Raw genomic sequence first — 22743 nt, 5'->3', positions numbered from 1 at the left:
GCAAGCAACGAAGTGCGTAAAACCCTGCGATTTTGTTTCGGGAAACGGTCAGGGCAATCTGTAATGGCGGCCAACGATTGCTCTAGACCCGGTCGCCTGTTTGTTACAGACCGACGTACCAAAATGCAGTTTCTCGTAGATACAGGAAGCGATCTCTGTGTTTTTCCACGCTCGGCTCTACGTGAACATCGACCTAAAACTCAATACGAACTGTTCGCCGCAAATGGAACTGTGATCAACACTTATGGTTATGCACAGCTACACTTGGATTTAGGTCTTCGTCGTGAGTACAGTTGGCAATTTACTGTGGCCGACGTCACCAAACCAATTATAGGCGTCGACTTCCTATCTTTCTACTATTTACTCGTCGACAGCCGTAACAAACGCTTAATTGACAATTTGACATCCCTCTCTGTAGCAGCCATGTCAGCCCACAAAGCACGCAACATATCATCAATCAAGACGTCATTTGGAGAGTCGAGGTATGATAGCATAGTACAGGAGTTCCCGGACATCACACGGCCACCTGGAGTTCATCGTGATATAAAACATAGCACGGTCCACTACATCAAGACGACTGATGGTCCTCCGGTCCACTGCACACCCAGAAGGTTAGCACCAGACAAACTCAAGATAGCCAAACAGGAGTTTGAGTCCATGCTCAAGTGTGGAACCGCCAGACCGTCACTAAGTCCTTGGTCTTCGCCACTGCATCTGGCACCTAAGAAAGATAATGGCTGGAGACCTTGCGGTGACTATAGGCAATTGAATGCCAGGACTGTTCCAGATCGCTATCCTATTCGTCACATCCATGACTTCTCACACCAGCTCGCCGGATGTAGGGTCTTCTCGACAATCGACTTGATCAAGGCCTACAACCAAATACCTGTCAACGCGGAAGATATACCAAAGACAGCGATTTCGACACCATTTGGGCTGTATGAATTTCCCTTTATGACCTTCGGTCTCAGAAATGCAGGACAAACGTTCCAGCGCTTTGTCGACGAGGTCACAAGAGGAATGGACTTTGTTTATGCCTATCTGGACGATTTTCTCATCTTTTCGCCTGATGAAGCAACGCACGAAGATCACTTACGACAGCTCTTTACCAAGTTGAGAGAGTACGGCATGGTTATCAATCCATCAAAGTGTGTCTTCGGAGTTCCAGAGATCAAGTTCTTAGGGTATCACATCACAGCCGATGGCACGAAGCCCCTGGAAAACAAGGTAGAAGCCGTTCAGTCATTCCCTACGCCCAAAACCGTTAAAGAACTTAGGAGGTTCCTAGGGATGATTAACTTTTATCGTCGGTTTATACCCCAAGCCGCCCAGCTCCAAGCTCCGCTACACGAGTTGCTCACCGGCTCAGTTAGAGGATCACAACCAGTCGACCTGAAAGATGACCAGATGAAAGCTTTCCTCGACTGCAAGTCTAGCCTCTGCCAAGCCGCAATGTTAGCGCACCCTGATCCTGATGCTCATCTTGCGCTCGTTACAGACGCTTCCGACACAGCTGCAGGCGGAGTACTTCAACAATGGAAAGGCGACGCATGGCAGCCACTAGCATTCTACTCCAAGAAGCTCAGTTCGGCACAACGGAAATACTCGCCCTATGACCGCGAACTGCTAGCGATCTACAACTCGATCAGGTATTTTAAGCATATGCTGGAGGCGCGAGTATTCACCGTCTTCACAGACCACAAGCCGTTGTGTTTTGCCTTCACAAACAGCAAGTCAAATTGCTCGCCGAGGCAGTTCCGACACCTCGACTACATTTCCCAATTTACGACTGACATCAGACATATCTCCGGGAAAAACAACGTCGTTGCAGACACCTTGTCCAGAATCGAGGAGCTCGAGAAACCAGTCGATCTGTCCATCCTCGCCAAGGCACAAGAGACTGACCAGGAACTCAGGCAGATCTTGGAAGGAGACACTGGGTACAGTATTAGCCTAAGGAAGCTGACTATACCAGGGTCATCTACGGCACTCTACTGTGACGACAGCACCTCGGCACTCAGACCATATGTGACTCCAGAGTATAGACAGCAAGTATTTAACAGCCTACACTCACTCAGCCATCCTGGGATCAAGGCATCTACGAAACTTGTAGCCGAGCGATTCATATGGCCGAGCTTAAACAAAGATTGTCGCGAATGGGCTCGGGCCTGCTTGGCCTGTCAGAGGTCAAAGATAACAAGGCATGTTCAAGCACCTTTGGGTACGTACCAGTTACCTAAAGCTAGGTTTACCCATGTGCATATTGACATAGTAGGACCGCTGCCTCCTTCTCAAGGGTTTCGTTACTGCCTCACTGCTATCGACCGCTTTACTCGATGGCCGGAGGCGATACCAATGATGGATATAACTGCAGAAACAGTGGCGAAATCACTGCTCACTACGTGGATCTCCAGATTCGGTTGCCCTATAGATATAGTGACGGATCGAGGAGCACAATTCGAATCAGCTCTATTTAATTATTTGGCGAAGATCATCGGTTACAAGCATCGACGCACAACTGCATACCACCCTGCCTGCAATGGAATTTTGGAGAGATTCCATAGGCAGTTGAAAGCAGCAATCATATGTCATGCTCAAGAAAGCTGGACAGAAGCCTTACCATTGGTCCTGATGGGAGTAAGGAGCGCTTTTAAGGAAGAGCTGCAAGCTTCTTCTGCAGAGCTGGTATACGGCGAACCGCTCCGACTGCCTGGGGAATTTTTCCAGCCCAGTACCGACACCACAACCGACCTCACCGACTTCACTGCACGCCTGAAGAATATAACCCATAAACTTCAACCTGTGCCTACTTCTAGGCATGGTCAGAAGAAGACGTTTATATTCAAAGACTTGGCAACATCCACCCACGTTTTCTTAAGGGAAGACGCTGTGCGTGGCGCGCTAAAACCAGCTTACACAGGACCACACGCAGTTCTGGAAAGAGGAGAGAAGGTTTTTAAAATACGGGTGAACGGAAAGACCAACACCGTAACCATCGATCGCTTAAAACCAGCTTACCTGTTAGCTGTGCCGACGTCTGGTACTGGAACTCAACCTGAAAGAGAAAGAAATCCTGAAAAAGAGAATACGCCGAAGCCTGTGAAAGAAACGAGAAATGTGAGTAAAAAAGAAAAGAGAACTGTAAATGAAAAAGAACCACAGAAAGGAAAAATAATAAAGCATACCAGATCAGGCCGACGGGTAACCTTCCCAGATTATTATCGCCCGTGAGACGGTCTCTGGGGGGGACTGATGTGGCAATGCCACCCATCTGTATACTTATAAATACATATTACTTATATACATAAATATTACATATATACCTACTTACATAGTTAACATAACTAAATATATAAATCATATAAAACTCTTACATATATAAATATAAATGCACAAATAAATATATAAATATTCACTATAATAACGCACATGCAATATATACATAAATAAACACGTACATAGATACAAATCCAATCTCCGCCGCGGTGGACACGCAGCCGTGACGTCACACCAAGAAACCGGCTCGACGAGGTGCGCGGCCGCACTGGCCGCGCCGCCCGCCACGCCAGTCAGACACTCGACCTGACGGCGAATGCATGCCGCTCCGCGCTGCGCCCGCGCTCGCTTATCGCTTACGTTTACGTAGTGTTTACATTTTCTTTCTTCCGCTTGTGCTTGAGACTATGTACCGCTTGTTTTAATACAGCTGTGAAAGTGATTAGTTGTTTCCTTTGGAGTCAATTCCCGTTACCCACAACTACAATGTATACCTACAGCTGACTGACTTAACGCTGTGTTGTGTTAGCTACAAAGTTAGTAAAGTGCAGGTAATTCATGTTAAGACATTGTTATCTGAAAGCCACATTAGGAAAGGCTTTGGAATAAAAACTAATATTAAGTAGAACAAGGTGCATCAAGATTTCATGAAAGTGTGTTAATATTTAACAAGTTTTATAACGAATTATACGTGAAGATTCGGAAAGATCGAGGGATAGAAGTTGCGTGTATTAAACATTCAAATTTGCAAATTCTGCATTATGAAAGTAGTTATAGAGTCAAACCTGATATAACTAGAAGGGAGGCGACCAAACACCAACCCAAGAAGTCGGTCATGTTGGAATAACACTGAAGGCTCTCCTAGAAAGAAGTTGTCGCCAAACTTATCAATCCTCTCCTTTGTTTACATCGTAACTTATTCAGTTTGCATACATGGATTCAAATGCCACAATCGTAATAACGCACAGCTGTACGGTAACGTAGACATCTATTTATAGAATCACAAATTCCACAGACTTAAACGACTATAACACTGTAACTATTGTAAACACTTTTATATTTCACTCGGCCGCCTCGATTTAGCCGATACGGGTTAAATAAGTTTTAAAGTGTCAATGTAAGTCGTTCACATGTTTAATTGTAGCGTAAACCGCTTTCTATAAGATAGAAAAGGCAAAGTATGTTGTTGTTACGAGCCACGAGATGAGGTTACTGTGAATGACGCGACCGGATCTCGGCGCGGCGGGACCGTAATGCTGCGTGGCTCCGTCCTCGCCATAGGAACGCACACGCCGGCCGGCGCCGCAGCGCGCTGCTCGTGTTTGCACTATCAAACATACCAGATAACATAAACCAACGACAAATTTACTTTATCATACATGAGAATGAATTGAGATAACGTTATTAGGTACCGTAAAATTGCTTAAATCGGGTATCGTGTTCGATAAGTTAACGCTGATCATGATCAAATTACTTTTGAACAGAACCGGATTTAATTAATCATGTGTTCAACAAAAATAGAAAAACATTTATATCTACAAACGACATATGTACACTCAGCTGCAGAGTAAAGTGACCCGCCCTGCATAGAAGTTTGTATGCAAAGATGCTAAGCGAATAATATTGCTGGCTGTACATATATTGTACAGTAAGTAGGTATTTTTTAACAATTTTTAAACCTGTGACTGTGATTAAATATTAAAGACCTACATACAAATTCCTGCTATTAAAATTCTACTATTTAAAAAGTATCGTTTTATATACTTCAATGTTACGCCTCAACCTAAATTATCAATAAAATAAAATCTTCCGAATATTCCGAGACCTGTTTCCGCTGATAAAATTTGTGAAAGGTCTGTGTTTTGTACTTTTGGTTGTATAAAAAGTAGAGCTCCTTGATCTAGAATAAAACAGAAAAAAATTTTTTTTGACGCACCACACTGTGTTTAAAATATTTGTTACAGTCCATATTATACTGCTTGTATTGGCACTTCACTCTATGGTCGTTTTCGCAATAACAAATTAAAGGTAAGTAAGTAGGTAAACCTTCAAAAGCAAGTTTTTATAATAGAGAAATAAGAGACATTATCAATGTAAGTATATATTGAGATCTTCGATTTTAATGTTACTCTTATATACTTAACACGATTAAACTATAATGGAGTTGTATTACAATAACAACTCTATTATACTTTCAAATTAAAATCAGAGAATAACCATTACGTCATCGTGTAGCGCCATATGTAAAACACATTACATTCGTCCGCTCATATTATAAATAAGATAGGTATAATATTGTTTGATTATTCTACCTTTTAGATATTGCAATAAGGAATGAAATATTTTCGGAATATCTAGATCTCTAAAACTGTTATCCATTTCTGTTTACATTTCGATAGTGGATACGAGTATGATAATGATAATGGAAAGGATTAGCTTTAATGCAGTAATGTCATAAACACCAGACCTTTACTTCTTAAAGGTCTGGACTAGCTCAGACTGTTTTATTGTATGACATCCGAAAACAAAGCGGGTATCATATACGTACTGCAAAATAAAACAGAGCGGGTATCATATACGTACTTCAAAATAAAACAAAGCGGGTATCATATACGTACTGCAAAATAAAACAAAGCGGGTATCATATACGTACTTCAAAATAAAACAAAGCGGGTATCATATACGTACTTCAAAATAAAACAAAGCGGGTATCATATACGTACTTCAAAATAAAACAAAGCGGGTATCATATACGTACTTCAAAATAAAACAAAGCGGGTATCATATACGTACTTCAAAATAAAACTTACTTAGAGCTAGAGCTACTTTGATTTTCAGGAAAACCAACTAAAAATCAGTATTAAATGGTTACCCACAATTCACATTTATTTCATTTACGAATATTCGTTTTTGATTAACATTCAGGAATAAACAAGATTTATGTTAAGGAACGGATTTATGTACCTATAGGATAAAGGTCTCATTAATTGGTGCCTGTTTTATTTTTGGGGTTTTATAAATTCGAAAATTTGTTTAAATACGTAGGTGCTCAATCCAGTTGCAAATAGTGTATTATTTATCACTTATTAAAGTACTGAATATTTGATACCTTACCTTAACCTTCTCATGTTTATGTCATCTATATGAAGTTTTATGCTTTTAATAAAGTAGTCCAGCAAACTACCGCGTTAAGTGAAATTAATGGAATTCATTACGTTATTAGCAACATTACACGCAATGTCCATGAGTAGGTGCATATATGCTTACAAAGTGTTGCTATGTGAACATGGATATAATACTTGATGTCAGGCTTCAAATAAAGGTACTTTTTAGATCAAATTCAAATATGTATTCTGCAACTACTTCTATTCTACTTGCTCTTTTACAAGTAATATCATATATTGACATGAAAAATACATAGCAACATTTATAAAAACAACGACCAATACCTTAGCTGTAATAATCTTAATAAATTAATAATCAATAATTATTACAATATAACAGAGATGTATAGTCTCTATATTTAATAATAAATTAAATTTGGAAATGTAAAAGATCTCCGATGTCAGAGTAGATAGATAGACTGAATCGAACCAATTACTTGTCATTTTAAAATCGGCCAAGTGCGAGTCGGACTCGCACAGAAAGGGTACCGTAAGTGCCATTATCTATAAAAACGGTCCCCATCCAAGTACGGACTCCGCCCGACGTTGCTTAACTTCGGTGATTGGATGAGAACCTCGAGATTGGAAAGAAATATTTATTTTATTCTGTTTTTAGTATTTGTTGTTATAGCGACAACAGAAATACATAATCTGTAGAAATTTCAACTGGCTAACTATCACAGTTCATGAGATACAGCCTGGTGACAGACGGACGGACGGACAGCGGAGTCTCAGTAATAGGGTCCCGTTTGACCCTTTGGGTACGGAACCCTAAAAATCGATGATCAATGCTTCGCCACGATTCAAAGTATCTTTCCAGTTTACGGGTATTCTAAATAATATATAGAACCGATAAGTGAACTCTCAAAAAAAGCGATCTCTTTGAAGTGGGTTTTAGAAATAACGTTAATTTGTTTATTGACGAAAAGAGCTCTTCATCGATATCTTTAATTATTAAATCACTTGGCAGGAAGACCAAGGGGGTACTCATAGCTATGTGGATGACACGTCACACATTTTACCTCATTTTACTCGGTAAGTACCTGTAAAAAGTTGATTTTATTAATTATCAACTGTACCCCTAGTGTAAATTTATTCGATAGCGAAACGTGACGTACGCGTTTGCGTTAAGTCTCATTTTGTATGGGATTTTGAGTTTCTAAATCCCATACAAAATGAGACTTAACGCAAACGCGTACGTCACGTCACGCTGATACAATTAAAAATTTATGAAATTAAATACAATTGTTTTCACGTATTACTTATAAGTTGAAATGTATTTTAGTTTCTTACATAGTGCAAGTACCTCGGCACATTCACCTGAAAATATCGATACGAAAAAAGTGCCAAAAATATGTATACACGACTTATACTATTGCCCATATATTAAGGTAGTGTATACATATTTTTGGCATATTTTTCGTGTCGATATTATCAGACGTGACTGTACCTGTTTATGTCTACATAGGTTACGTCGCCATGTACAGGGCTTGTATTACAAGCAAGTACTTAAGGTAATCTGGTCTCCTAAAATGGGCCCGTCATTCGCTTTGATTGGCGTCGCAGTTTTTTACTGTATGTGAGGTATCCTGTTGATCGGTTTTGTTGTTATTTTTTCTACTGAGTAAATACCGTAGTTATTACGTTGTTTCTTCTTTGAATAGTTAACGATTTGTGGATTATTAAAGTAAAATGCTATTTTATAGCCTTTTCGTACCACAACCAGCGAAAAGAAAGTAGAAAAAATAAGCTTATATGTATATCGGTTTACGACATTTACTTTAGTCTGACTGTAAACAACAGTTGCTAGGAAATCTATAGGCCAGTAGTTGCCTGATTTTTTTTTTATTTCATATCGTATAATAATAAAAAACCGTAGATGACATTTAAACATTTTGCTTGTTATTTATAAATCACATTGTTTTAAATATTATCTTGTAAACAAAAACTTTAAAAGTTTAATAATAATTTCCAGGATAATTGCTAAAATGTATCTCAATCTTCTATAACCTAAATGTTCTCTAACCTACATCGTACAATATCTAGAAATATTTTCCCATAATATCATATTTTTAGTTAAGTACATGTGAAGTTAGCAACGTAATGAAATCAACAAATTGGTCATAATGACAATTGCCGTACGCAAGGCCACCGTAGGCTGTGCCTTTGAAATGGAAAAGGCTGAAACGGTGTGTTACCTTTATAAGCTGTTAGTACATTTCACCCCATGTCGGCAAGTCACGTACCATCGTCCACGATGTTAACTGATAATTCTTAGCTCTTATTTCAAACGCATAGGGTCCATAAATGTTTAATTAAAACTTTTGCTGTTTATATTACAGAAACAGCCTTGAACTGTCGCGTGACGTTGTTTTAAATGTCGCTGTTCCTTCGCTAACCCTCCTCACTCGCCTACCGATAAACATCGATCATTTTATTCGTTTCTTTCAACAAATTATGACTATAATCTCAAGAAAAACAGTTAGAGAACAGCATAACAATGAGGAAAATGTATAAACCACATTTTTAAACAAATTCTCGCAAATTTTATTTTTATTCTTTTTATATTTCATATGAACTTGCTGTTCTGTCTATGAGTCTAGGGACCAAGATTCAGATTCAGATTTATTTATAACACAACATACGATTGCATTACAAATTACATTCATGTCAATTTATATGAATCTATATTGTGATCGTCAAAAATAAATTCTAATAATGACTAAAAATAACATCATAACCCAGATAACAACAATTATAAAATGGAAATTTTTCACCTGAAAAGGATCGTCAAGCCAGAATTTATAGAAAATCAATAATAAAATCTTCTTATTTGTTTATTAGTATATCTTTTAATTTTAATATTATTTATTCGTTAAATTTTTAAGTAGTTTATTTTTAATTTTTTAATACATTTTAGTATTCAATGAAATAATTAAAATAAAATAAAATCAATAAGAAACCAAAACAATGTCAAATATGCAGAAATAAATTATATAGTTATGTCAACAAAAACACTTATTAAATGTAATGGGTGCCATGTGACGTGGAACTGTGCGTAATCGACCAGTAGATCTAATATTTATGCCAGATACTTCAACGCGTTTAAACTAAAATAAGTTATTTCTGACATACATAATAATTTCGAATAAATACAATGAGTAGTGCGTCATTATTTTGTACTATGTCACGAAAGGTCCCTGCATGAACGCCTTGGCTTCACACCCGCTAGCGTTCGTATTGCATGTATTGAGTGTTGTATGGACGCAGAATTTGAATTACTCTTTTTTGAATAACTTCGAAGCTTATTGTTTAAAAATTATAAAAAAAATATATTTGAGATTCACACAATGAGCCCTTTCATTTGATATACAACACAATATATTTATCAAAACTTTTATTTTAAATTTTCTCTTTTACCCCCAAAAGTGGCCCCTAGGTTAAATATTCATTTGTTTAAGTTACATCTCCGGCTTTGGGTCACAGATTTACATGTGTGTACCAAATTTGAACTTTATTGGTTCAGTCGTTTCGGAGCAAATAGGCTGTGACAGACGGACAGACAGACAGACGCAGGAGTGATCTTATAAGGGTTCCGTTTTTTTAGAATGTTAGTACCTTATAAGGAACGATTTTTTTTTGACATTTAGAGACAGTATATATCTCTAATAAAGTATTTATTATTTCATCGATTCCATATTTGTAATTGTTTTTTGTAATTTTTATTGTTTGTAAAAATGGACATGTAAAAATGCCCCTGTGGCCTATTTGCTGAATAAATATTTGATATTTGATTGATTATGGAATCAGTTCTAATTCTATAAACTTATTATATGTATATGTCTACGTGTGTGATATTACGTATGTCTGTTTGCAATTTAACCAGTTTTGCCAGTACGAATGAAGCTGAAAATGATAATCCTTTTCTTCAAAATATATATTATACATAAATATCCCTAATGTAGACAAAGTCCATACCTGCTAATTTACTTAAAATTTACTAATTACACGCTTTTGGAACTAAATAAGACAAAAAATCAATATAAATAAAAGTAAGCCAACTTACGAAACTTGTATCTCAAAAACTGCTTAACCGATTTTGATGTGGTTTTCGACATATATTACGAATATATTTTAATTTAACATAAAATACTTTATTTCATACATTCTCCAAAGTCTAGGACTTATTTGCAATGACAAAGGACAAAAGAGAAAAAAATAGGTTTTAAATGATTCCACGCTAATAATTGTTTGGAAAGATTTTGTTTTTATTTTTTTACGTTAAAAAATGTTATTTTCTTTTAAATGATATAACATTTTTCAATACTTATTTGTTAATCCCTGAAACTTGTGGAACTTTTGTCTTTTTCCTAACAGACCTCGTTAAACCTCGGCTTATGGGTGAAATTTTGGGTACTTCGGAAGAAATCGTCTACTTTGGTGTCTACTATCACACACACAGCGCACACACACATGCACAGCGGCTTGCTTCCATCTTAAAGTGCAGCTTTTTTTTCATAATGTGCATGACTACGAGTATACGCACATTATATTGTAGTTTAGAGCCTGTGGGTTTTAATACACATAAAGCAAAATTGCAAGCAAAGATGCATCAAAAAAATCGGCCAACAGCATGTCGGATCATGCTCAGTGTAGGGTTCCGTAGTTACCATTCTGTCAAATAGGCTAAATGGGGGCTGTTTGCTAGTTACGTTTTAAAAAACGCTTAATTTTAGGTGAATATACTTCCCTTGCAGCACAGAACCTAAACATATATACATATACTAGTGATAGGATACAAAAGAATGGATAACCGCTTTTTTTAATCGACAAAATATTTATTATCTTTATCGTGCATATACCTACGTAATTACAAGAATAGTTATTTGTTTTACAAGGGGGCAAAGTTGTTGTTTAACCGCTCATGCAAATATTGATACCTGACCAAGCGAAAGATTCCAAAATTGAACCATGAGCGTAGCGAGTGGTTCGAGAAGTGGAATCTTGAGCGTTGCGAGGGTTAAACAAATTTTGCCTCCGAGTGAAACACAACATTCACCACACCAACGCGAGGGAAATACTAACTATGAAATACTATAATAATAAGGATAAAGCAAGAAGAAAATACTTATCTTCTATACATATAATAAAGCTGTAGGGGGTCGAAAGTCTGTACATGGAAGATATTCGAAAAAAAGTAGGCTGGGGATACTAAGAATCGTTAACAGAACACGTTCCAACAGTTTTTAGAATTTTTGTCTGTTTGTCTGTTTCTCTGTTTGTCTGTTTATTTGACCTCGCATCACGTGAAAACGGCTGAAAGGATTTTGATGAAAACTTTACTAATCTGTCGAGAAAATGCCCGGCCAAGTTATAGGCTATAAAAATTCAACGCCTAGAAGGGGGGGTAGCCACTACACTCGATTAAGTTAAGTTTGCACCTGAATCTTATGGCGCTACTTAGGAAGGAGGTGCAAACTTTTACAACAAATATGTGCTACGAGTATCGAGTACCCTGCCAAACTAACAGACATGGTGCTGAAATTAAGCAACCGAGGAAAAATTTTGCCAAATTAACTCTAAAGTTAGAAGAGGGGGGTACGGATATCAATTCAATTTCAATTGTGTTGATGTAATAATACAACGAAATTAAACGACAGATTATTTCACACCATGCATGAAATAAAGCACCAGATAATTATTAAAAAAACTAAATAGGATAGAAGTATAAAAAATGTGTCTTGAAAACCTAACTGCTTGACAAACATGCACAGAGAACAAATTGCCATACGTGAACTATGCATCGTTGAAAAGTTCCATTCTGTTCATCATGAACAGTTCCACTTCATCAAATGTCACTTCTACAAATGTTAATACTTGATTTGTTGATGAAAATACAAAAATCACTATATGTATGCCTTTCACATTTGAAGAGTTCCCTCGATTCCTCATGGACCCCATCGACAAATTTACTTAACAAACACAGCGAAGAGGACAAATCGCCAAACGTGTACTGTGTATCGTTGAAGAGTTCCATTCTGATCATCATCAGCAGTTCCACTTCATCAAATGTCACTTTTTTAAATGTAAATGCTAGATTTGTTAAAGAAAATACAAAAACATTATATGTATGACTTTCATATTTGAAGAGTTCCCTCGATTCTCCTCCTTTTGAAATCTTGAAGTCGGTTAAAAATGAGTTTACTTACATAGTTAAGTAGTGGCAAAATCAACACACATATCAACACGCGTATAACTGCATAATTATTTTAAAAATATTTTCTCCGTCATGAATTATACCTAATCGTAATTTTATCGTATCCATATTCATACATATCGCCTCTTTTAAGCACTTAATAATGGCTACGAAGGTGGGTACTATGAAAAAAAAATCTCTGAAGTTTGCGGTGTAAATGTCAAACGAATTGGGACTTGCATTTTATACGCGTTAAAATGCCATAAGAACTAAAAACTGAAAATGCCTTCCCGAAAAAAAGCGAACCTTTCACGAAAGTCTCGCAACGCATTGAGGTTACGAAACTATAGCGACGATCGTGATTTTAGGCGTAGCCACAACTACCAGAGACGTTATGCAGGATCGTTCCATCCATTGAAAACCTCATTCGTAGCGTGTACGGAGACCTGAGCCATTCTTGGGTTTGTGAGAGATCCATACTCACGCCCATAGAGGAACGGTCCATGCTCACGCAGAAAAATGAGCAGGCGGAAATCGAAGGTGAACATGCAGTATATAATTCCATTAACACTGTCTTGGATGAAGGCAATGTCACAACATACCCGGTAGAGTTCCTTAGTTCCTTAGCTCATTGAGTGCTTCAGGACTCCCAGCACACACATTAACCCTGAAAGTTGGAGTTCCAATCATGCTTCTTCGGAATTTGTCGCCTCCGAAGTTATGCAACGGAACCCAGCTAAAAGTAGTGCAGCTCCAGCGAAACCTCATTGAGGTGCAGATCCTGACGGGGTGCGGCGCCGCAGAAGTCGTGTTCATCCCGCGCATCCCCCTCATCCTGAGCAGTTTCCCGTTCCACTTCAAGCGCCTACAGTTCTCCGTGAGCGTCTGCTTCGCCATGAACATTAACAAGTCGCAGAGGCAGACGCTGCGCGCCGCTGGCGTGGACCTGCGCACGGGCTGCTTCTCGCACGGGCAGCTCTACGTGGCGTGCTCGCGCGTTACCAGCTGCACGGAGCTATTCGTGCTGATGCCCGCCGGGGAGACTCGCAATGTGGTGTACAAATAAATATTGTAAAATGTCAATGTTATGTAAATATACTATTACATACCTACTTATTAGTATGTAACTGTAGATATAATTATATGTATATATTTAGTTGTGCATACATAAACATAACTGTAAACAAAATGTAAATACTCGGCCTCAAGTTTTTGATATCTACGAGTATTCTCCTTTCCTCTAATCCTACTTCTAACTAATAGGTATTACACCTAAATTCGATAGTGTTCGGAAGTATGGATTTCTATGGGTATATTTCTTACTTTTCATGCTTAGACTGATTGGTCTGGAGCACCGATTTGGATGATATTTTCCATGGACATGATTTGGATAGGAGCAGTCAAGGACGTAAAAAAAAATACAAAAGTGGAACTGTATTGTCCGATATACATCTACTACTTTATGTCGTTTAAATCACGCCAAGAATTTGAATAAGGACGAATATGAAAAAAATTATAATTGATTTTGGAGTGTAGTTTTATTAAGTGGTACCTAATTGTAAAATATTTTATCTAGACTACAGTCCTCTAGCGTATCCATCTGTCAACTTTACTTCAAGTTCCACCTCCAGGGGAGAGGCAGAGAAATTAGCGGTGAATGAGCCGGTTACTGACAGACCGAATATCACGCGGGCGGAGCCGCGGGCACAGCTAGTAATTAATAAAGAAACAAATATTGACAGTGGTAAGTGTGGACAAAGATATTGGTATAACAATATTTACTATCAGATGATTGATGATACTGCGAAGCAATCTATCGCCTGATACTCAACGGATAAATACATACATTATTACATATATGTCAGATACACGTGGCATTGTAATTGAATAGGTAAGTATTTATTAATCTAAGGTGCATCACCAATAAGGTGAGTACGAGGACCGCGCCTTTTAATAAATAGGTACTTTTAATTTATATAACGGCTGGTATTTAACTGATCACCAGATATAGTAAAATTTAATATCAAAAAAGCATTTTTACCACCAAAAATAGTAAATGATCACCAAAACTAAAACTCCATTAAATGTAAAATGAACAAATTTTTTACATTTTGCTATAATTTTAAAGCAAATGACACCAAATTAATCTTTGTTAACCCAAAAATAGTAAATGATTACCAAAATGAAAACTCCATTTTAATATGAAGTGATAAACAAATGTTTTACATCTTGCTATCCTATAAAAGCAAATAGTTCCAAACGTATCATTGTTAAACCAAAAATAGTCAATAACCACCAAAATTTTAACCAAATTTTAATTTAACATCTCGTCGCTTTTTTCCAATAGTATTTCGTGTGTGTAAGGGTTGCAGTTCTAACTTAACCTAACCCAATTTTCAGTCGGCCAGTATAATAATTTTGTCCAGATTAAAATATAACTAGATAAATTATTGTTATGAAATGACAGACTAATAAGTAAATAAATATTCATTGTTGTGTAAACATATTCCACTATAATATTTTTATTTTAGCTAGATAAAGTTTATTATCAATCTGTACCCCTAGTGTAAATTTTATCGACATCATAACGTGACGAACGCGTTTGCGTTAAGTCTCATTTTGTATAGGATTTTGAGTTTCCAAAACGTCCCGCTTGGCGCGCTCTTTCTAAATCCAATACAAAATGAGACTAAACGCAAACGCGTACGTCACGTTTCAAAATCGAATTTATTTACACTAGGGGTACTGTATGGCAGTGCGTACTTGCGTAGTCACGGTCAGGTACAGCCAGCGAAATTTACATGGGGTACACGAATCACGTCAAAAATATTTGAACAGGCGGAGTGACAAATTGTCACTCTGACAATAAAGGCTCATCCCTACTTTCAGTTTCAAAGAAAATATTCTTGCGCCGTGTACATGCAAGACGGCGGAAAGATTTCTGGGTAACTGTAGGTACGAGTAGATAAAATACCATAATTATTTATAGTGCTAATAATATGCTGATGATTCTGAGTGAAGGTTTTAATTTAATTAAACTGCTGTACGGCTAAGTAATTATTCCATTGCACGTAGTAGCATAGCCCGTCTGTCACCTTGTGAATTGCATTCAATTACAGGTCTGATTAACAACGTCACAGTTCATCGGGGACAAATACTCATTCTGTTTATTGAGGTCGAGGGGGAGGGCTGTGTCAATCAGTCGGCGTCGACATACTTCATTAGGTACCACCGCCACCGGGTCTTTCACCCAAAACTTCTGATTTAAACCTAATGGTAACATCAATATAATGCCAAATAGCACGGTGTAAGGTTTAGCTGTTAGTGCTGATTGATTGAAATAAATAAATGAAAGAACGCGGTGGCGTAATCTGCGTATTTATTTCAAATTCAGTACCCCTAGTGTAAATTTGATCGACATCATAACGTGACGAACGCGTTTGCGTTAAGTCTCATTTTGTATAGGATTTTGAGTTTCCAAAACGTCCCGCTTGGCGCGCTCTTTCTAAATACAATACAAAATGAGACTAAACGCAAACGCGTACATCACGTTTCGAAATCGAATTTATTTACACTAGGGGTACTGTATTCTTATATCCTATGACTTTGTATTTTATATAGTGGTGACGGTTTTATTCAATTTAAACTTCAGATTCGTGTTAAGAGTGAAAGAGGACGGCCGATTCTCTATACAAACGTAGTCCCCATTTTCCTCTCTGGATATTGACGCGCGCTCTTACATATACACACTAAATGGTCGGCGAAGCCCGACATTCAAAAGCGCGCGAACGCACTCCCATACTCACACTAAATGGTCGGGCAAAGCCCCACATTCATTCTTTAGTGTGAGTATGGGAGTGCGTTCGCGCGCTTTTGAATGTCGGGCTTCGCCCGACCATTTAGACTGAAGGGTGCCTACGGCTCCCTGTATGTAAAAGCGCGCACCGCGCTCTGAATGTCGGGCTTTGCCCGACCATTTAGAGTGACGGGCGCCTTGCGGCGACCTGTATGTAATAGCGCGCTCTGAATGTCGGGCTTCGCCCGATCATTAAGAGTGACGGGCGCCTTGCAGCGACCTGTATGTAATAGCGCGCTCTGAATGTCGGGCTTCGCCCGATCATTAAGAGTGACGGGCGCCTTGCAGCGACCTGTATGTAATAGCGCGCTCTGAATGTCGGGCTTCGCCCGATCATTAAGAGTGACGGGCGCCTTGCGGCGACCTGTATGTAAGCCCGACCTTTTAGTGTGAGTAGGACAGAGCGCGCCTATTTAGTGTGAGTATGGGAGAGCGCGTGACTGCGACAACGGGCCGCCATTCGCGAACTAAATAGCTCCGCGGCACAAAGTTGACGCCCCGCCTGCTTCGGCACAATGTGTGTGGGGTCATTTTGCAGAGCTAGTTCCTCATCTGTGATTATTATCAATCGCTGTTTAGGATAGATGCATTAGGGCAGCGTGCTGTCCAGTGTATATTCAGCATCCTCCTCCAACACCTCTGCGCGTAAACTTACGTTTATTATATGGCCTAACGTTTTGAACGTGACGTTACGCTCGTGGTCACAGGCAGACTGGCGAGGAATTGTATCAACATCTTGCTGGGCGGGTTTTGCGAACTACCCGCACTTGATCTTGATTATTCACTTGTACGCTAGGGTTGTCACTTTGCCTACACACTACAACACTCACGATATCCGACGGTATGTGTTGGAAAGTTTTTTCACCCTTACATGTGCTAATCACTGGATTCCACGAAGACGAAATTCCCTGTCCCCTCATTTTGATTGAAATTTCTGTGTTTTCTTATTTCAATTGCTTCACGTACTTTCCTGCTGTAGTAAAGACGTTCCGTTGAGAGGACATTGGGATTGTGGAGCTCATTCCAGTGGTTTGGTCCCGACTGTAGCAAATGTTCGGCTACCGCAGACTTATTTATTTGACGTTTTTTAAAACTATGAACGAAAATCGTGTTGGTTTAAATCAATATAACGTCACATTTGTTTTTAATTAACCGAATTTGAAAGAAACGAAAATTATTTGCGCGGAAAACCGCAATCTGATTGAAGTTTGCCAAACGTTTTGCTTGTTACGAAAAACAGTTTTAGACTATGTATGCTTGTTATTTATGTTTCCGAACTATTATATTTACAAATAGGCAAAATACATACATGTCCCAACTCGTATCCGTTTGAATCATTTTAGAAATCTCTGAATTGACGTAGTTGTATAAATGAATCGTTAATATTCGGGCCGGTTCGGGGAATAGAACGCCGCCAGCTAATCTAATGGTTATGGAAGGTGGAGGTACTAATGGTGTTCATTGCGTCAGAGGGTCATGCTTCTTTCCATTTACGTTTAAGGGTGGGGTTGTGACGAAAATTGAAAATAAAACGTGTTTGTTAAAGTACAAAGGCCGACAGTTCGACACAAAGTATGATTTAACCCTTTTCCAAGCATAAGGTAGAAGTACTAGTGCTCGACGCTGCACTAGTATTCGACATGGGCACTTTATGTCAAAGTGACAAGGATTAAGTTCGAATACAGAAAAATCTTCGTTGTTCAAATTTAACCTGTATTTCCATGAAATAAAGTGCCCATGTCGGTGACTAGTGCAGCGTCGAGCACTAGTACTTCTACCTTAGTACGATTTATCGACCACATACGCGCCATTAGAATTTCAACTTTAGCATTTCAAATTTATTTTAATAATTAGTATGAATTTTATTGTTATTCTAGAATTATTTAATGACGTTTGTAATTCGATGAATTTTGATTATTTTGAGGACATTGTTATAATTGTGATTTTGTGCAGCCATTCAAATATTATATAAATAATATTCAGATTTAACTAAACCTTTTGCTGAATGCTGAACGTATAGAAAATGTTACTATCTAATTTGTTGTACCACATTTCACGCAATTGTAGGAGAGACCGGAAAACCGCTGGAAGAGGCCCTCAAATAATACGTCAAAAATACATCGCTTTCTTTCAACAATTGTCCTCACGCCAATATAAATATTAATTTCTATTAAAGTACTGTAAAAGCACCATGTATTAATGCCTCGGCTGGAAACGCTAAAGATGGACTCGTATTATGTGAGGGCCTCCACTAACGTGTTAGCCCTCAAACTCACTCGTCCATCTTTGAGTGATTTTCCAGCCTCTCCTACAATGTACTATTCTTTCAATTTCTATTAAAGAGCAAGCAAACAACAGCATTGCGTCATTCAGTACGTGTTGCTGCAGTTTAAACTGTGTCGCATAATAATATCCGGGACAACCCGCTAAACATACGCATGACTCGAAAGCTTCCATCATTATTTTACGGCCTCCTAAAGCATGAGGTCCTGGGTTCGAATCCTGGTAAGGGCATTTTATTGGGTGATTAAACAAATATTTGTTCCTAAGCTATGGATGTTTTGTATATATTATATAAGTTTTTATATTATCCTCTTAAGGCCCAGCCATAGAAATGAAAAATCCAAAATTTGCCACTGGAATTTGAACCTATAGTGCACGGAATAGAGTAGATTTTATTTTGTTTGAAAATTGCACGAAACAAAACAAATGCAACTCTGTCCTAATTGAATATGATTTAAATTTCATCGAACTGAATAAGTCCTATAGGTAGGACCTTGGGCCTTACGAGGTTAAAACTATGTATTATTTTATTATATTTATCGACGTCTAGTATCCGCAACGCAAGCCTTATTGAGCTTATTGTGAGACTGGATCGCCCTGTGTAAAATGTCCTATTATTTTTACATGAAAATTTAAGCGTGGTATATTTAATCCCGCCAGAACATCTTTTTGTCGTTATAGCTTCTGACCGCGACTTCGTCTGTGTAGAACTAGTATATTCGTAGTATATCACTTCCATAATAAGAAGGGAGGTGCCTTTTCATGGTTTCCGGGATGAAAAGTAAACTATGTCGGTCCCCGAGACTCAAAATATCTCCATAAGAAATTACATTGAATAAATCGGTTCAGAAGAGGCAACAAACAGACAGAGTTACTTTCGCCTTAATAATATTAGTAGGCAGATATATATCAATTCCACTCAGATCTAACTCGTCCCAAACTAAAGCGGCGCAATAATTATTTGTGCAACAAGAGAGGAAAGTTGGTTTTTCTTGCGAGTGTTGATTTTGAGTCCTGAGTAAGCGAAAGATTCTATAATTGAATCACGAGGGAAGCGAGTGATAATAAGTTAGAATGTTGAGCGTAGTGAGGGACTCAAAAACACACTTGACACATACAACTTTTTACCTCAGTAGTGAGAACATATTAAAGGTTAAAAAAAAACATCAAGTAAAGTTAACCACATTTATTTACATTCATGATTGAAAGGCATCATCATTATGACGAACTCTGTCTCACTCCCTGGAGTGAGGAAAGTCGTACTTTCGTCACACCCTGGCGCGGCGTGAGGAAAGTAGGCTTGTTCGAGCTGTCGAGGTGAAAAAGTATTTGGTCACAACTGTACCTATTGTTATTCGTAGCGTTTGTCTTGCCCCGGTGATAGTCTTACCCCATCTTACATTATCGACAAAATTTGTAGTTTTTTTTTGTAAGTTTATCTCATTTTTTATTTAGAATTGTAACCTATTTCTTCATTTATTTATTAAATTAAACCGGCCCAAAAAACACTTGAGTAAACTATCATTCTGAATACATCACTCACTTAACTATTTCGCTGTTAGCTGTTATAATATATATAAAATCAGGAACGTACTCATGACACAAACATATCCTCAGGGAATCAAATCTCGGAACTTTGCAGGCACGGTGGCTGCTGAGCTAAACAGGTATTCCCTCTTCTATGCAATTTTTTATAACTATAAATTGTAGACTTTGTTACTAGTCGTTTATGTAAAATAATAGAAAATATTTAGATATTTGTAATAAATAAACATAATACAAATATTTTTTGTAATACCTTCTAACTAAAGGAACAGAGGATAAAGAAATAACATTCCAAAGCTGCGCTTAAAACTACTTGTGTCATTAATTGTTATCATTTTGCCTCAACAAAATTCAAAAAACGTTGCCCTGTTTGTTTCTTATCCTGTCTCTTATTAAAACACAAAGGTCTTTTGTGTAAGCGAGATAGAAATATTACCAATGTCCAATTGTCCAGTTATCCACACACATTCCATGCCGGCTTCCGTTCATAATTATCACTTAAAAACATCCGCTCGATGATAAAAAAATGTTATTTGTAACAAAATATTTATATATCTATTTTGGACCTGGAGACTAAATGTTACCGTGTATTTAATTTTTACCGACTGGGTTTTCCGCACGATCTCAATTAATGTAATGCATAATTGCATATTCATAGCTTAATATATAAACCTACGACGCCCCGACGTCAATTTATTAGAAGGATATTCCTCGTCTATAAAAGATTCATAGTAGGTATTGAATATGCGATAATAATATTGATGACGACTTATTTTTAGCGTTTTTAAGAGGCATGGAGACGACCACTTCTCCATACAAACGTAATGTCCATTTTCCTCCCTGAATGTTAAATTATAATTAATTTTAATTACAGTTCTACAAACGCGGATCCACGTTCCGTTCCGGCATCCTAAATGTTAAGGCGGCTGGACTTAAGAAATGTTGCGTTACTCCTGCATAGAAACTTGTTTGCAGGGGGTCAGTTATCTTTGCAGCTTACTGTACTATCATTTTGCTTTTGATTATTCGTTTTCTCCAGGCTCTCTAATAAGTCAGTATAGTAATACCTACCCTACAATCTACTTACCTGCTTAATTTAATTTTTTCTATAGTAAAAGTCCAATCCAAAATCAAATACAATAATTAGTAAAAGTCCAATCCAAAATCAAAACCTCTTATTCTAGTTTTGTTATACTCGTACGTATCTATTTGTCCATATCGGCATCCTTTGCTACTTAGGTCACAATTTTGTTTGGCTGAAGCAGGGCAAGTTTCCAATTTCTTTTTCATATTGCTAGTACGGAACAATTTGCGTCAATTTGACCGAGAGTTAGTGAAAGTCTTCGTTTCCGCTTGAACAAAAATGCTTTCGTATATTCGGATGTTCTCCTCTGTAGGTCGCATTTCTTAAGCGATTCTCATTTTATAAGCAGGTTTGGTAATTACTGTAATTAGATATAATTTCTCCGTCGTGTAGTTTTTTTATTTTTTTTTTTCAACATGACGAAAATTGGCCTAAAGGTCTTAACCGGCAGGGTCTATGGCACTTGACTATTGTGAGTTTGCTGTGATAATGATTCCACGAAGTAAATATTTATTGTTTAAAAATACCACTAGTGTGGGTACCTAGCTTATCTTTGGGGTAACCTACACAGACTGAACCAGTCTCATCTAAACAAAGTTTATATTATAGGTCCGAGGCGAATATACGTTATTATTTATATGGTACTTACTTAAATATATAAATACATAGAAAACATCACTCACCCGGGAACAGAAATGTTCGTATACTCATCACATCACACACAATTCTCCTACCTGTTGACGACCGGTCTGGCTCTGGCCTAGTGGGTAGTAAACCTGCCTATGAAGCTGATTTGATTACTGATACATTACTGCATTACTGTAGGAAAAAAAATCCATACAAATTTTAAATAAATAAATATTATAGGACATTATTACACAAATTGACTAAGTCCCACAGTAAGCTCAATAAGGCTCGTGTTGAGGGTACTTAGACAACAATATACATATATAATATATAATTTTTTATAAATACTTAAATACATAGAAAACACCCAAGACTCAGGAACAAATATCCATGCTCATCACACAAATACATGCCCTTACCAGGATTTGAACCCGGGACCAACAGCTTCGTAGGCAGGGTCACTACCCACTAGGCCAAACCGGTCGTCAAAAATGCTCCTAAAACTCTTCTAAATTCTAAAACTCTTAAAATTAAAAAACCGACAAATTCAAACTGTGGGGCATATAAGTGTGGTTGATGTCCATCATCATCATCATCAAAATGTTTTCAATAATGTTAACATCTAGAGAGGAAGATGGAAACTATGTATGGAAAGACATTTTCAAAATATTTCAATGCTCAGTTGGAGTAAGTAAGGAAATAAATGAAGTAG

General features: G+C 37.7%; 1 protein-coding gene across 5 annotated transcripts in view; it reads right to left on the bottom strand.

The window, feature by feature from the left end:
- Nucleotides 1–4611, bottom strand: part of LOC133516852 (vascular endothelial growth factor receptor 1) — a 76575-nt gene extending 71964 nt beyond the window's left edge. For 2 of the 5 annotated variants that reach the window (XM_061849850.1, XM_061849851.1), the window contains exon 1: nt 4062–4610. In XM_061849850.1, the coding sequence (XP_061705834.1) occupies nt 4062–4113 (52 nt within the window). In that variant the 5' untranslated portion in view covers nt 4114–4610. Of the gene's footprint in view, nt 1–4061 lie in introns of all 5 variants that reach the window. The other 3 variants (XM_061849849.1, XM_061849852.1, XM_061849853.1) reach the window with 3 other exon arrangements.
- Between the last annotated feature and the right edge of the window lie 18132 nt (nt 4612–22743).

Source organism: Cydia pomonella, chromosome 4, assembly GCF_033807575.1.
Source record: "Cydia pomonella isolate Wapato2018A chromosome 4, ilCydPomo1, whole genome shotgun sequence".
NCBI lineage: Eukaryota > Metazoa > Arthropoda > Insecta > Lepidoptera > Tortricidae > Cydia > Cydia pomonella.
The sequence above is the reverse complement of the archived record's forward strand: the minus strand, read 5'-3'. Positions and strand labels throughout refer to the sequence as shown.